The sequence below is a fragment of the Megalobrama amblycephala genome, linkage group LG24, assembly GCF_018812025.1.
Source record: "Megalobrama amblycephala isolate DHTTF-2021 linkage group LG24, ASM1881202v1, whole genome shotgun sequence".
In the NCBI taxonomy this organism is placed as follows: domain Eukaryota; kingdom Metazoa; phylum Chordata; class Actinopteri; order Cypriniformes; family Xenocyprididae; genus Megalobrama; species Megalobrama amblycephala.
In genome coordinates, this window is record NC_063067.1 from 122759 (window position 1) to 137500 (window position 14742).

Here is a 14742-nt window from a genome sequence, read left to right on the forward strand (position 1 = left end):
TCAGCTTGATTCTCTGATTTGCTCGTTCACTCGTTCCTTCACGTGTGGATGTAACGACTGTCTCTGATCAGGAACGTCAAACTAAAATGCAGCAGATGAATGTTGTGGCGTTTGTCCAGATGAGACGAGCGCTGCTGACACACAGATGCTGTACAGACAACAATAACACTGTGTGTGTGTGTTTGTGAAAGTGTGTCTGTGAGACTCCAGTCTTTGCTGTCAAACACAGTAACGGAACGTTTCTAAGCAGTTCCAACATCAAACAATCTCTTATTTTCATTGATTACTGTGATTCTACTTCAGTCTGATTTCCTGCATGTCAAACGTGTGTGTGAGAGAGATGTTCATGATGGTGAAAAGACAGAATGTCTTTATACATTGCACACACACACACACACACACACACACACACACACACACACACACACACACACAGTGTATATACACACTGGCAGTCGGTGACTATAAATGGAAGTGGTTTGCGGGTCAGATGATGTTCACACACACGGGCACCGGCGGCACTGAACATGTAATTCATCACACTTATGGCACAGACAGCTCGACTATAAACAGGAACAAACGGACGTAAACATCAGGACTTTAAAACAAACACTGTGAGTGACGTGTGACGTTACACACACCTTCAGCACCGTGATGGAAGGTGTTCATCAGATGCTGTGATGACCAGAGCTCTTGTGATGAACACACACTGATTCATACATATCATGTGCTGTGAGTCTCATGTGTGTGAATCAGTGTGTGTGTGTGTGTGTGTGTGTGAATCAGTGTGTGTGTGTGTGTGTGTGTGTGAATCAGTCGCTGGTCGTCTGCTGCTGCTCTCAGAGCTTTCAACAGGTGAGACAGACACTCATTTATATTCATGTTCATTCATGTTTTCTTAAATTGTAAAAATGCAGTAAGTTTTCTGTTAGGGTTAGTGTGAAGTTGCAATATTTATGACTAGCTGTAGCCTATATAAAAACAATAGATTAGATTATCTGTAGATTTTTTGATTTTTACGTTTTACTACGTTCAAGAAAATATGATTTTTTTTGTTCATTATCTTCTGAAATAAAGTGTTAAGAGACACTGACTCAAACTCTGAATTTCTGTTTCAGTTTCATGTTTTGTTAAGATAAATAACTGAAAACTGTGATGTATGAAGTAGAATAGTGCAAAATAACAAGGAATCAACATGCTTTAATAATTAAACTGTGTGTGTGTAGGTTCACATAGGTCAAAGTTCACTTACAGACACCTGATCGTCTGAGGTGAGAAATGGGTGAGGAAATACTTTCAGCAGAACAAACAGAAACCTGTGAGTACACAACACACAATACACAACACACAACACACAATACACAATACACATACAACACACATACACAATACACACACATGCACATAGACACAACACACATACATTGGTTAACCATATTAGTAAATCTGAATTACCAATAAGCAATAGTTCTACAGCATTTACTAATAAATTTTTTAAAACAAAATTTTTATCCTTTAATGTTTGTTAATTGACTGTGAACTAACATGAACAAACCAAGAACTGTATTTTTATTTACTAACATTAACAAAGATTAATCAGTGCTATAAACAAATATATATATAACTGATTCATTGTAGTTAATGCATAATTTAGCAACTTATGATAAAGTTTAAAGGATACACTTATACACAAACACAGTATATTGTAGTAATTCACAACAACAGTGTGTGTGTGTGTGTGTGTGTGTGTGTGTGTGTGTTTCTCTCAGGTCAGAAAACAGCATCAAAACCATCAAGTTTCTGTGGTAAACTCCAGAATTGCCCCAAACCACATGGCTTCACTGCTTCCGTCATTACCAAAGGTGTGTGTGTGTTAATGTTCATAATATCTGCATATCTTCATGCCTTATAGTCGCATTTATCAGATTAGACGATAATATATTTACATTTTGCAATGATATAAACAATCAACAATCAACTTTCAACAGTTGAAATTTAATATATATACTATACTAATATATACTATATATTACTTGAGTTTACTAAAGCCTATGTGTGCGGATGAGATATTTATATATCCGACTTTATATAAAGAGCTGTGTGATAATAGTTTATATAGTTATATATAAAACTTTGTGATAATATAGTTTATATAGTTATATATCCGACATTATAAAGAGAGGTTCGATAATAGTTTATATATTTGTGTGTGTGTGTATGTGTGTGTGTTTTCAGCTCTGTTGGGGGTGCTGTTGTTCGGGGTGGTTTGGGCAGTGACGGGTCCTTCATGTCTGCCGGGCCAGAATCTCTTTGGCCTGGTGATTCTGTTCCTGTCGGCTGTGTGTGGAGGAAAACTCATCAGTGTCATCAGATTACCCAGAACACCTCCAATACCAGCTCTACTGGGTAAAACACTCACACACTCACACACACACACACACACAGACACACACACACACACACACACACACACACACACACAGACACACACACTCACACACACACAAACACACACACACACACACACACACACACACACAAAACTCATGCCGTTCTCATGGTCCTCAGCCTTGTCCTGCTTGCCACACACACACTAAGTCGTAGTCAAGTCAAGTCAAGTCACCTTTATTTATATAGCGCTTTTTACAATGCAGATTGTGTCAAAGCAGCTTTATAAAATGATGTAGTAAAAATGATGACATAAAAAGTTGATATTATTAGTTAATCATAATTATGAGATAAAAAGTTGAAATTGACAAAGTCAAAGTTGATATACTAAGTCATTATTTTGACTTTTTATGTCATAATTTCGATTTTGTTCCATAAACAGCAGACATACAGCGCCCTAAAATTCAAAATCTTTGTTTTTGTATGAATGGACTCTCTATTCTGTGATCTTGAGATCATATATATACTGTATATTGGGTGTGTGTTTCAGGTATGCTGCTGGCCGGTGTGGTGTTGCGTAACGTGCCGTACATCACAGACGCTGTGTACATTGATCAGAGCTGGTCTGCGGCTCTCAGGAACGTGTCTCTCGCTGTGATTCTCACCAGAGCCGGTCTGGGACTCAACGCTGCCGTATGTGCACAACGCCATCAATATTTTTTACCAGCCATGAAACTGTTTTTGTAAAAACGGCCAGTTATGACACTAAAATTTTAAACACCAGTGAAAATTCACAATTTTCACATACAGAAATTGAATAAAATTATCAAATGTAAAATAACACTGCAGTCTTAAACATAGATTAATACTTATTAAAGTTACAAAAGTTATTCAGTCAAGATCAGTGTGATTTTTCTGTCTTTTGTTGTTCGATTAACATTAAGGACACAGACGACAGCAGGAATATATCAGGCTGCTGTCACTTTAAGAGTGAATGCACGGATCCAATATACTGTTACACATTCATTTTCTTTTTCATGCTTACGTTCAGTTAAGACAAATCTGACTATGTTTACGAGGAAACTCGCCAATACGGGCATTTTCAAATGCAAGAAGATGTGAAAGAGAGTTCAATTCAGTATTTGCACTGTCTGAGATGCGCTTCGGATGTTTGCGCACAGAAAACCTCCCACACGAGTCATGAATCGAGTTCCCTTTCACGTCTTCTTGCGTTTGAATATTTCGATAGGCGAGGCTTTTTACTCGAATTTGGTGTATAGCGAGTGTTCATTTTAGGCCCTGTGTGTGTGTGTGTGTTCCAGGCCCTGCGGCGTTTGAAGGCAGTGTGTGTGAGGGTTGCTGTCGGTCCGTGTGTTTTGGAGGCATGTACGGTGGCTGTAGTGTCTCATTTTCTGCTGGAATTGCCCTGGATATGGAGCTTCATGCTCGGGTAACACACAGCCGATCTACATTCATTATGATGATTGTTTCATTTGTCGAGGGTCTTTCACAGATTTTAATCGTTCAGTGTTTGTCTTGTGTTAGTTATCATGTTAAAATAATGATGTTGTCATGCCGTCATTTTACGCCGGACTGCTTCACAAACGAGGGTCAATTCAACACAAAAGATGAACATGACGGCACATGCTAGTGGATGAGTTGAATCAACTCCACAGCAACTACATCAATTTATCCACTAACCATTCAGAAACGTCTAAAACATGCAACGTCAACTGGCGGCCCGCGGGCCAAATCCGGCCCGCCAGAGATTTCCATCCGGCCCCCAGAATAATACTGAATTCAGGAATAGCCTTGTAAGAGGAAAAAAGTTTAGGGCTGGTCCGAATACCATTTTTTGAGCTTCGAAGCTTCGGTAGTAATGAACATCGACTCTTCGGAGAGAGGGGCTGAACATATTTTTCTCTCTAATAAAGGCAGGAATCTGTGTCTGTATGTCCGTTTGCATTTTTATTATTTCGAGAACCGTTCATCCAATCGACTTCACAAGGCAGTGCAGTGTCGCATTTGGTGCAATATAGATGGACACGCGAGACGCGACACATTCAGAATTAATAAACTTTTAGTAAACTACAGTCAGAACAGCGCGAGCGGGAAGCGGCGCACCTCACGCGGGCAGGGCTTATGCTCCGAGAACGGACACTGCACTAGTGATATAAAACGCACACACACAGGTCTGTTAAATTAAGCAATACTTTTAAGGTAGTCTAATATTTTTCTGACTAACAAATTGGCACAGTAAGGGTAGATTTAAATAAAGAAAAACGAAATTTAAATAAAGAAAAAACGAAATTTATATAAACAAAAACGAAATTTAAATAAAGAAAAAACGAAATTTAAATAAAGAAAAATGAAATTTAAGTAAAGAAAAACGAAATTAAGTTAAATTAAAAACGAGATTAATTTAGATTGATAATAACGGGTAAAAATGCTAATACATTTTGTTTCTATTATTGTATTTTCCACAGTGTCAAAGCAACAAAACACAAGCTCAGACATGCACTTCGGTCCATACAAACTCCGCTGTTCTGAACACTCCCGTTGCTGGAACACGCGTCGGTTCTATTTCTAGCATGCACGCGTTTTCCGCGTGGCTCGAGCGCGCCTGAGACGCGTGTCTCAGTGTGCAAACTCCAACCTGTTAAATATGGGAGCCGAAGTAAAAACGGACACGCCACGCAGCTGAGACGCTCACGCAGCCAGTGTGTCGCCGGCCTTATTCAAGGGGGAATGAGAATCGTTTCGCGGGGGATCCCAGGTGTGCAAAAAATAAAAATAAAAAAATATTCGAATGTCAAATTTTCAAATCGAATACCAACCCACCGAACGAATATTTGAATATTCGGGTCCGTTCCATATTTGTTTATTTTTAAATCTAACGGGAAAAAAACCCTTCTGAAAAGTAGCTTGTGCCATAGCCTGCCTTCAGTCAAGAATGACGATAAACGCGTTCTCTCATTGAACATCTTTTATTGTTTCACGTGCTCATTTTTTCACAAATGTCAAAATTTTCCTTGCCTGGGATTAGCGCACAATTGCGTGACAGTGATGGACAGCTTGACAGCCTCACAAATATGAAGCCTAAAATATCGCTATCGCCCCCTGGTGGCTTGCTGCAGTACAGGTAATATGTAAAAAATAAAACACATTTGGAATTAGAATTAGTATATCAAATAATAACATATTAGGATACAATTCGAATTTTATTTTATATTATGAGTATCTGGCCCTTACAGTGTCTGCAGAGAAAAATTCTGGCCCTTGGACAAATATAGTTGATGACCCCTGGTCTAAAAGTTGTAACTTCTTCCTGAGTCTCTCCATCAGTGTCGACTCCGGTTTGAACAATGTAAGGCTGAACACCGTTACTGACAATCCTCATTTTGGCTGCGTGAGATTGTCCTATTTTGTTGTTGTTTAGCTGTTAAAGCTCCGCCCTCTTCTGGAAAGTGGAGCTCATTTGCATTTAAAGGGACACACACAAAAACGGCGTGTTTTTGCTCACACCCAAATAAGGTCAAATTTGACAAGCTCTAATAAATGATCTGTGGGGGATTTTGAGCTGAAACTTCACACACACATTCTGGAGACACCAGAGACTGATATTAGATCTTGTGATATAGGTCCATTTTGAATGTTCATGATGAAGACTCCACACAGGATTTTGACAGAATTTAGTTTGGAGAAATTTTGATGTTGTCACATTGTGTTGGATTGATAAATTGATCTGTTCCACTTCCTGTCACTTTAATTCAAATTACAGTTCAGCATCCTGTTAGCTGATTCACATTCACTCTTAAGAGCTGAAATGATCTGATTCTCTGCGTAGTTTTGTTCTAGCCGCTGTCTCTCCGGCTGTGGTGGTTCCGTCCATGTTGCTCCTCCAGTCGGACGGATTTGGTGTTCAGAAAGGAATTCCCACTCTTCTGATGGCCGCTGGGAGCTTTGATGATATTCTCGCCATCACTGGATTCACCACCTGCCTGGGCATCGCCTTCGGAACCGGTAACACAAACACACTCACACACACACACTGATTCAAATGTTTGTCATTTTCCATCCTGAAAACACCCAAAAAGTGTTTGTTCACCAAAGGATCCACATGGATGAACGTGGGTAAGGGAGTTCTGGAGGTGCTGGCAGGAGTTCTGGCAGGAGGAGTGATGGGAATCCTGCTTCATTTCTTCCCCAGCGATGACCAGGTGACACACACACACACACACACACACACACACACACACACACACACACACACACATATACACACAGAGATGAATACAAACTGGTAAACATCACCTGTGTGTGTGTGCAGTCAGATGTGGTGTTGCGGCGCTCGTGTCTGTTGTTGGGTCTGTCCGTGTTCAGTGTGTTTGGCAGTCTGGCCGCGGGTCTGGGCGGCGCCGGCGGTCTCTGCACACTCGTTCTGGCCTTCATCGCTGGACTCAGCTGGGCAGAACACAAGGTGAAAGACCTTCTTCACGACTCAGTTTAGAGCGTGTTCTGCTCTCACTGTACCTTCGTAGTTAGGGTTCTGGTCAACTCTGAGTCAACAGATTGTACCGTCTTCCTCGATGGACCAAAATTAGCCACTTTCCCAAAACACTCAACCGATCACCTTTGGGGCTCTTTGCCCCGATATCTTACAATATTTCTGACTCCACTTGTGTGTGTGTGTGTGTGTGTGTGTCCAGGCTCCAGTGGCAGCAGTGGTGGGCCGGTTCTGGGACGTGTTTCAGCCGCTCTTGTTTGGTCTGATCGGAGCAGAAATCAGCATCTCGTCTCTCAGCGCTTATACTGTCGGTCAGAGTCAGGGAATCTCACACACACGTTGCTTTGGTCATTTCAAGAACTTTACAACTAACCCTACGCCTGCTGTCTTATTCAGAGATGATAACATCCCCTAAATCTCACAGAAAAATTTTCTGTTTTTCACATCGTTACTCAATCATTATTTAGTATGTTTATTGAGTCGCTTGAACTAAAGGACAATTTTACGCTTTACATGATCGGTGTAAATCGGGTCTCTTCTGTCTGTAGGTTTGGGTGTCGCCACCCTGTGTGTGGGTTTGCTGGTCCGTGTGTTGGTGACGTTCTCTGTGGTTCTGTTTGCTGGTTTTAATATGAAGGAAAAGATCTTTATATCTCTGGCCTGGATGCCCAAAGCCACAGTACAAGTGAGCCATGAGGAAAACTTTATTGAAATCATGTTTTCTTTGCTTTATTTACAGAGAACCCAATGACATGTTTTTGAATCCAAAAAGGAAAAACAGGAACAGGAAATGTCAGGAAATGTCATCACTGCTGTCATGTTTCATTACCTCGCACGTGTGTGTGTTCAGGCAGCTATCGGCTCCACGGCGTTGGACGTGGCCCGCAGCACTGGAGACGAGCAGCTACAGAAATATGGGATGGATGTTCTGACTGTGGCGGTTCTTGCGATTCTCATCACGGCGCCGGTCGGAGCGCTTGCCATCGGCCTCACCGGACCCAAACTACTGCAGCAGGACACACACGCGCTAGGTGAGCAACACACACAGCACTGCGAGCGCATGCTACACGTCTGTTGTTCTAGGTTAAAAGCTTAGAATACAATGCCAAATTCTGAGTGTTTTTTGCTGTACCATTTTCTCTTTTAAATTGAGGTTCCACGTGAAGTTCCTCCAGCTCATTTTAAAACACCCTTTCTATGCCTCCTTGCTGGTGAGTTAAAGAGGCATTAGGACTTTGTAGTAGTTAATTTAAAGTTTCTTCTTTACCAATCTTTTTTATGAACCCTTGAACGTTGCATATTTTCCAATACGCAGTGGCACTTATTGCACCATTGGCCCAATTCATGGTGACTTTTGTCCACCAAAACTAAGAGCAAATTTTGCAATATGTTAGAGCAGTATGCTTAGTATGACGCCTTTATGTCCTTTTTAACACATCATCAAATTGGATGGAAAAAAAACTTGCAGTGAAATGGGCTGATGGTTCAAAAAAACGCCTGTTTATTGTCAAATATGCCAAGTTTAAGGGTTCATAAAAAATGACTGGTGATGCAAAACCTACCTAAATTTGGCACTTTGTTAGAGCTGTAAGCCTAGTATGAAGCCTGTATGTCTGTTTTAATTCAACCTCAAAATGAACAGAGAAAAGTTGCTGTGAACTGGGCTGATGGTGCAGCAAAGCATCTGTCTATTGTCAAATATGTCAAATTCAGGGGTTCATAAAAAATAAATGGTAATGCAAAACCTGCAAAAGTTTTGCATTTTGTTAGAACCATAGGCCTAGTATGAAGACCTTATGTCCTTTTTAACACATCCTCAAAGTGGATGGAGAAAAGGTGCAGTGAAATGGGCTGATGGTGCATTTAACACCTATATTTAATGTCAAATATGCCAAGTTCAAGGGTTCATAAAAAATGATTGGTGATTCAAAACCTGCCCAAATTTTGCATATTGTCAGCGCCGTAGGCCTAGTGTAAAGCCTTTATGTCTGCATTAATAAAAGGGGACAGAGAAACTGGGCTGATGGTGCAAAAAGCACCTGTGTATTGTCAAACTGGTAAAATAAAAACGTTGGATTTTATTGTATTCCTAAAGGTAGTTTCTTACATACACTCTCTCTGATTGTCATGCCTTGTTGTTTGTCTGTTTGTAGATCAGTGTGAGAGTGAGAGCAGTCGTGTCGGCGGTCTGGAGTCCAAACTCTGAATCGCAAACTCATCTCAACATGCTTCCATGATTTGGTGTTGTTCACACACCTAACCCTTTATGCACTTGACCTAGCTTTATTAGTACTGATCTGCATGTACGTGACAGCAGATTTCAGTACAATAAAACACTATTTTTTCAAGCAGAAATGTTTTTCAAGCAGAAATGTGCACAAAATAGATGGTAAAATATGAACTAATAAACCGCTTACAATAGTCATTAGCTCATGTTGTAATGATGGCTTTTTAATAATGCATCACTGTTTCGTGAATCACATGATCTGTGAGTTTCTACTCTGTTGTTAGAGGCAGATGATCAAACTCTTCACCACAAGACAGATTTCATGATACAGTAATTTATTCCTGGAATTTCTCTCGTGTCTATGCCAAGTTGTTACTAATAGAAAGCGGTATCCTATATTTCTCAACATTGTTGCACAAACAACTGCTGATTAAATTTAAAAAACTTTAAACACTTCAGGCTTTGACAGCTGGTTATTTTTTCAGAGCGTATTACCCTTTTTTTTTTTTTTTTAGAACAAAACTAATATTTGAATCTCTGAAAGTTGGTATGAAATAAAACCACCTTATCTCTTTTGCATCTCAAAGATCTTATTGTGAATGATTCATGTCTAATTTTTAAAAATATTTTGACTAGATTTTTTTCAACTTCCATTTCTTTGAAACTTTAATGATATTTAAATGATCAGAAGTCACTGTGGCAGATATTCTCAATTACACAGCTAGATCTGAATCTCATATCATCGTCATGTCGTCCAGCCCTACATCATGTGTAACACAAATAAACTCGACACAGACAGCTTTAGTTCCTGTGTTGAGGAACCTCGAGCAGTACAGAAACCATAAACACAATGAAGATCAGGAGATGAAGAGTTCGGAAAGTTTATTGAAGACAAAGTTCTCCAGATCTCTAGAGGTGTTGTGGAGCTTCATGTCTGCAGCACGAGTCCAGAATAAAACCAGCAGAATGATGATGATGATGATGAAGATGAGTGTGTTTTATGTGCCGGTGTCCGAGTGCAGGTCATGTGCTGTTATGGATGGGATTCTGTTGTTTTTCTGCTCTTTATTTCCTCTTTGTCTTGCTGTGAGAAAACAAACAGAAATTGTAACACATCCAAAATATACAGCTCATTTGTTTCATTAAAAAAAGATACATTCACGATATTTATGAGCCAAATGAACAGAAGCAGAGGTCAAACACACACACACACACACACACACACACACACACACACACACGATGTGGTGAGAGTCTGACCGTCAGCTCTCAGCTCTGGCAGCGGGGTGTTTCTGAGCTCAGGGAAACGCAGTCCTGACATCTTCTTCCCAGCAGGCCCTGCAGCGCCACGCTGAACTGACAGATTCTGACGTTTGAAGACGCTCACGGGCTTCTTTGACTTATCAAACGACCTTTAAACAAACACAACGAACAACTGATTTTAATCATGTGATTCACACATCAGCTCATAGTAATTATGTTTGTCGCGACACCTGTTAAATGACTTTACATAACCAACTTCATATCAGATCTATAAACTAATATCAAATCTCATCCGGTTGATGGTTTATATCATCTCCAGATGTAACCCATGTGACACTTGTCTCTGAAGTTAGTTTACAGTGTAACAGCAGTGCATGATGGGAGTGTGACCTGAGGTTGATGACGGACAGGGAGTCGTTGTATATGGGCGGGATTCCTGCAGCAGGGTGACACCTGAGAGGAGGATCTACAGCCTCACTGATTGGCTCAGTGTCCTCTGGGCGGAGCTTGGCTGTGATGTCACTGTCCTCGCCATCAGACGGCCTGAACTCACTGAGCCGGAGGTTTGAGTCCTGACACACACACACACACACACACACACACACACACACACACACACACACACTCTGTATAAGTGAAAACACGAAACATGAAGAGCAGCTGAGGACAGAGAGTGAACGTGTGAGAGATTACTGAAGAGCAGTGCTGATGTCATCGCAGGGAAGCGTTTGATTGGCTGTTTCTCACCTGTACGCTGTCGTTAGGAGCCGATCTCATGATGTCCAGCTTCTCCTTCTCTCTCCTGCAGGTTTTAGTGCCTCTGCAGTTTTCCTTCAGGTCCTTGTGGGTCTTGCTGACCAGTTCTTGCTGAAAGCTGAAGGACCAGCAGTGGGAAATGCGTTAATAAACAGGTTTCTCTGAGGGTTACATTTAGTGTTGGGGACGGTGAATATCCGTCGGGCTGCATTCGGGCGGTAGAGGATGTGTGTGAGAAAACATGAAGCTCACCGCAGGTGGAATCGGTCTCTGGTGAAGAACGGATGCAGCAGCAGCTCGGCACACTGACACCGTCTGTCCGGATCCATCTGCAGACATTTCTGCCGACGGGAGGAACACAGCGTCAGTCAGACAAGAAACACAAACACACACACACACACACACACACACACACACTCACACTCACACTCACACACACACACACACACACACACACACACACTCACACACACACACACACACACACACACACACACACACACACACTCACACACACACACCTGAGCGAGATCCAGAGTGCATCCGGACAGTTTGGGCGAGCGGCTCTCCAGTGGGTTTCTCCCGGCCGGGTCTGGAAGAGACGCTCCCATGAACACTGGGTTCCTGTAGAAGACCTCGCGGTGACGAGGGGTCAGGTGACCTGTGAGAAGATCAACCACAATATGACAACAAGAGATCTCTGACTAACAGATTTAATCTTAAACACCTGCAGCGTCGGAGAGTGAAGAAGAGCAGAGGAACAGAGAGCCGTCACACACTTCATGTTCTTCCTCAGTGTTTCTGTCTTGTTTTCCAGCACAAATATCTAAACATTCTTAAATCAAGATACATTTACTGGAGAAGAGAATAATAATGAGTTCAAATTATTAACACTTTTAACGCAGGTTTAGTTACGAACATGATGCAGAGCTGCGACTGACTGCGTGATGAAGCCTGTGAGAAAGAAGTTAAAATGCCACAAAAATTCAAGACATGACAGCAAAAAATGCCCCGTATGGGTTTTTGTCTTATATTTATATCATATGATATGGTCTAGAAATATCACGAGGAAGAGTACTGTTTTCCCCGGATATCTACGCGATTACAAATGTGACATTGATTTTATACAACAGTTAAAAAAATTTAGTTACACTTTAGACACAATATTGTCTGTTTTTGCTCAATTTCGCCAATGAAAACTGTTCAATCAAAGAAAGTGTGCATCTCTGAGAAACACACAGCGGTTTTCAATGAATCAAGTTAATTCAGTGACTCTTCCATAAAGATGGTCACTTGCTTCGTTCCTGAATGAATCAGCCGTTTGAATGAATCGGTTGAATGAATGATTCAATGACTCACTCATTACGACAGTGACTTTCTGCTACCTACTGGTGGTTTTATTTAGAGTATCATTTCATTTTTCATTCATATTCATGCCCTTCTGAGCTGCATTAAACAGTCTGTAAGAATGTTATGGCCACAATGTAGCCTTAATGTTGAATCAAAATATCTCTTTCTAAAGCTACTTTTTGTAATGTCTACAAAGTTCTTTTCTCATCTAACACCATGATGACTTTAAATGACCAGAAACACTGAGGAAGACCATCAGAACTGACCGAAACAACTGATGAGGAGATGGAGCTGGTCAATGTCAGAATCGCCCGGGAACAGAGGAGAACCGGTCAACATCTCGAAGAACAGACACCCGACGGCCCACACGTCCACCGCCCTGAACACACACACACACACACATCGTTGAATCAAACAGAATCATGACGACATGTGGAACGGTAACAGCGTCATAGAACTCTAACCCTAATGCTTTCATCTGTCAACCAATCAGACTCAAGCATTCAAAGTCTCCAGTATAATGTGGAATCAAACAGGACGTCTGTTGGACACTCACTTCCCGTATCTGGTGTCTCCCACCAGCAGCTCAGGCGCTCGATACCAGCGCGTCGCCACGTAATCGGTGTAAACCTCTCCAGGAGCGGCCGACACCGTCCGGGCGAAACCAAAGTCACAGAGCTTGACCACACCGAGCTGAGAGACCAGAACGTTCTCCGGTTTAACGTCCCTGTGAATGATCTGAGGGACAAACACAGGATCAGCGAGAGAAGCGAGCGGCACAGAGCAGAGAGAGCGTTCACACAGACGCTCACATTGTGCTGGTGGCAGAAGCAGACGGCCCTCAGGATCTGGTAGAGGTACTTTCGGACTCGGTGCGGATCCAGTCCGGATGGAAACTGCTCAAGCTCGTCCAGAACCGTCCGCTCCACGAACTCGAACACCAAATACCAGCGACGTCTCCGCTTCCATGCATCCAGCAGGTTCACCAGATTCTCATGCCTCAGTTGCTGCCAAAACACACAAAAACACTCGTCAAGATCACACAAAAACAACACTGGTCAGCTGACGGGTCACTTCATCAGAACAATCGAACAGTCAGAACGATAATTTGGCTCTCTTTGACACAAGTGACGTGAGCGAATCAAATCAAACCAACAGAAATCATCCAACCTGATCTGATCACACAGGAAAACGTTATTTTAATAAGCTGCTTTATAGACGAATTGAACTGGTTTCACAATTGACATTTTTTTTTTTACTTTGACACTGTTATTGAACTGAATTGATTTAAACTGAACTAAATTGAATTTGATTCATAATTGATGAATTTTTGCACCATTGAAACTGTTATTGAACTGAATGGAATTTGATTCATAATTGATGAATTTTTGCACCATTGAAACTGTTATTGAACTGAATGGAATTTGATTCATAATTGATGAACTTTGCAACATTGACACTGTAATTGAACTGAATTTGACACTGTCAAATGCAGAATACTTCTTGACAGGCTGGAAAATTGGGTCAGGCTTTCTGGGGTGGTTCAGGTCATACTTAGAAGGGAGAGATTATTATGTGAGTATCCATAACATACGGAGCCCCACAAGGCTCAATTCTTGCACCGCTCCTGTTCAACTTATATATGCTGCCACTGAGCCAAATAATGAGAAAGAACCAAATTGCCTAATATCACAGCTATGCAGATGACACCCAGATTCACCTTTCCCTCTCACCTAACGACTACAGCCCCACTGACTCCCTGTGCCAGTGCATTGATGAAATGAACGGTTGGATGTGCCAAAACTTCCTTCAGTTAAATAAAGACACAACTAAAGCCATTGCATTTGGAAACAAAGATGAAGTTCTCAAGGTGAACACATATCTTGATGCTAGGGGTCTAAAAACAAAAAAATCAAGTCAGAAATCCTGGTTTGATTCTGGAGTCGGACCTTAGTTTCAGTAGCCATGTAAAAGCAATAACTAAATCAGCATACTATCATCTCAAAAATATTACAGCAATAAGATTATTTGTTTACAGTCATGTTTATGTGTTTATTACTGAGAAGCAGCTTCGAAACGATATAAAGCGCTGTAGAAATAGAGCTGTCTATAGCAACTTTCGTGGGATGTAATTCACTCACAGAAAAATGATCTGCATTTTTTCTCCATCTTTTGATAATTCATATAATTTAGATCTGCATATTTATCCCTACTTCAATAAAACTGCTGCATGTAGTCATGTTGTCTTCAG

At 41.3% G+C, this 14742-nt stretch overlaps 2 protein-coding genes across 5 annotated transcripts in view; one reads left to right on the top strand and one right to left on the bottom strand.

The window, feature by feature from the left end:
• Positions 1–497: 497 nt before the first annotated feature.
• On the top strand, positions 498–9575 carry LOC125260441 (sodium/hydrogen exchanger 9B2). Its single transcript, XM_048178818.1, has 13 exons — positions 498–855; positions 1227–1318; positions 1770–1862; positions 2236–2406; positions 2939–3081; positions 3711–3838; positions 6236–6411; positions 6502–6608; positions 6719–6868; positions 7098–7206; positions 7444–7580; positions 7746–7926; positions 9049–9575. The coding sequence occupies exons 2-13, from the start codon at positions 1279–1281 to the stop codon at positions 9099–9101; spliced, it is 1488 nt and encodes a 495-aa protein (XP_048034775.1). The 5' UTR covers positions 498–855; positions 1227–1278; the 3' UTR covers positions 9102–9575.
• Positions 9576–9978: 403 nt separating this feature from the next.
• Positions 9979–14742, bottom strand: part of LOC125260443 (cyclin-dependent kinase-like 2) — a 5233-nt gene continuing 469 nt past the window's right edge. For 2 of the 4 annotated variants that reach the window (XM_048178823.1, XM_048178822.1), the window contains 9 exons: positions 13304–13498; positions 13048–13229; positions 12758–12870; positions 11663–11802; positions 11394–11482; positions 11133–11259; positions 10776–10957; positions 10383–10534; positions 9979–10206 (listed from right to left, as the gene is read on the bottom strand). In XM_048178823.1, coding sequence (XP_048034780.1) covers positions 10121–10206; positions 10383–10534; positions 10776–10957; positions 11133–11259; positions 11394–11482; positions 11663–11802; positions 12758–12870; positions 13048–13229; positions 13304–13498 — 1266 coding nt within the window. In that variant the 3' untranslated portion in view covers positions 9979–10120. Of the gene's footprint in view, positions 10330–10363; positions 10535–10775; positions 10958–11132; positions 11260–11393; positions 11483–11662; positions 11803–12757; positions 12871–13047; positions 13230–13303; positions 13499–14742 lie in introns of all 4 variants that reach the window. The other 2 variants (XM_048178825.1, XM_048178824.1) reach the window with 2 other exon arrangements.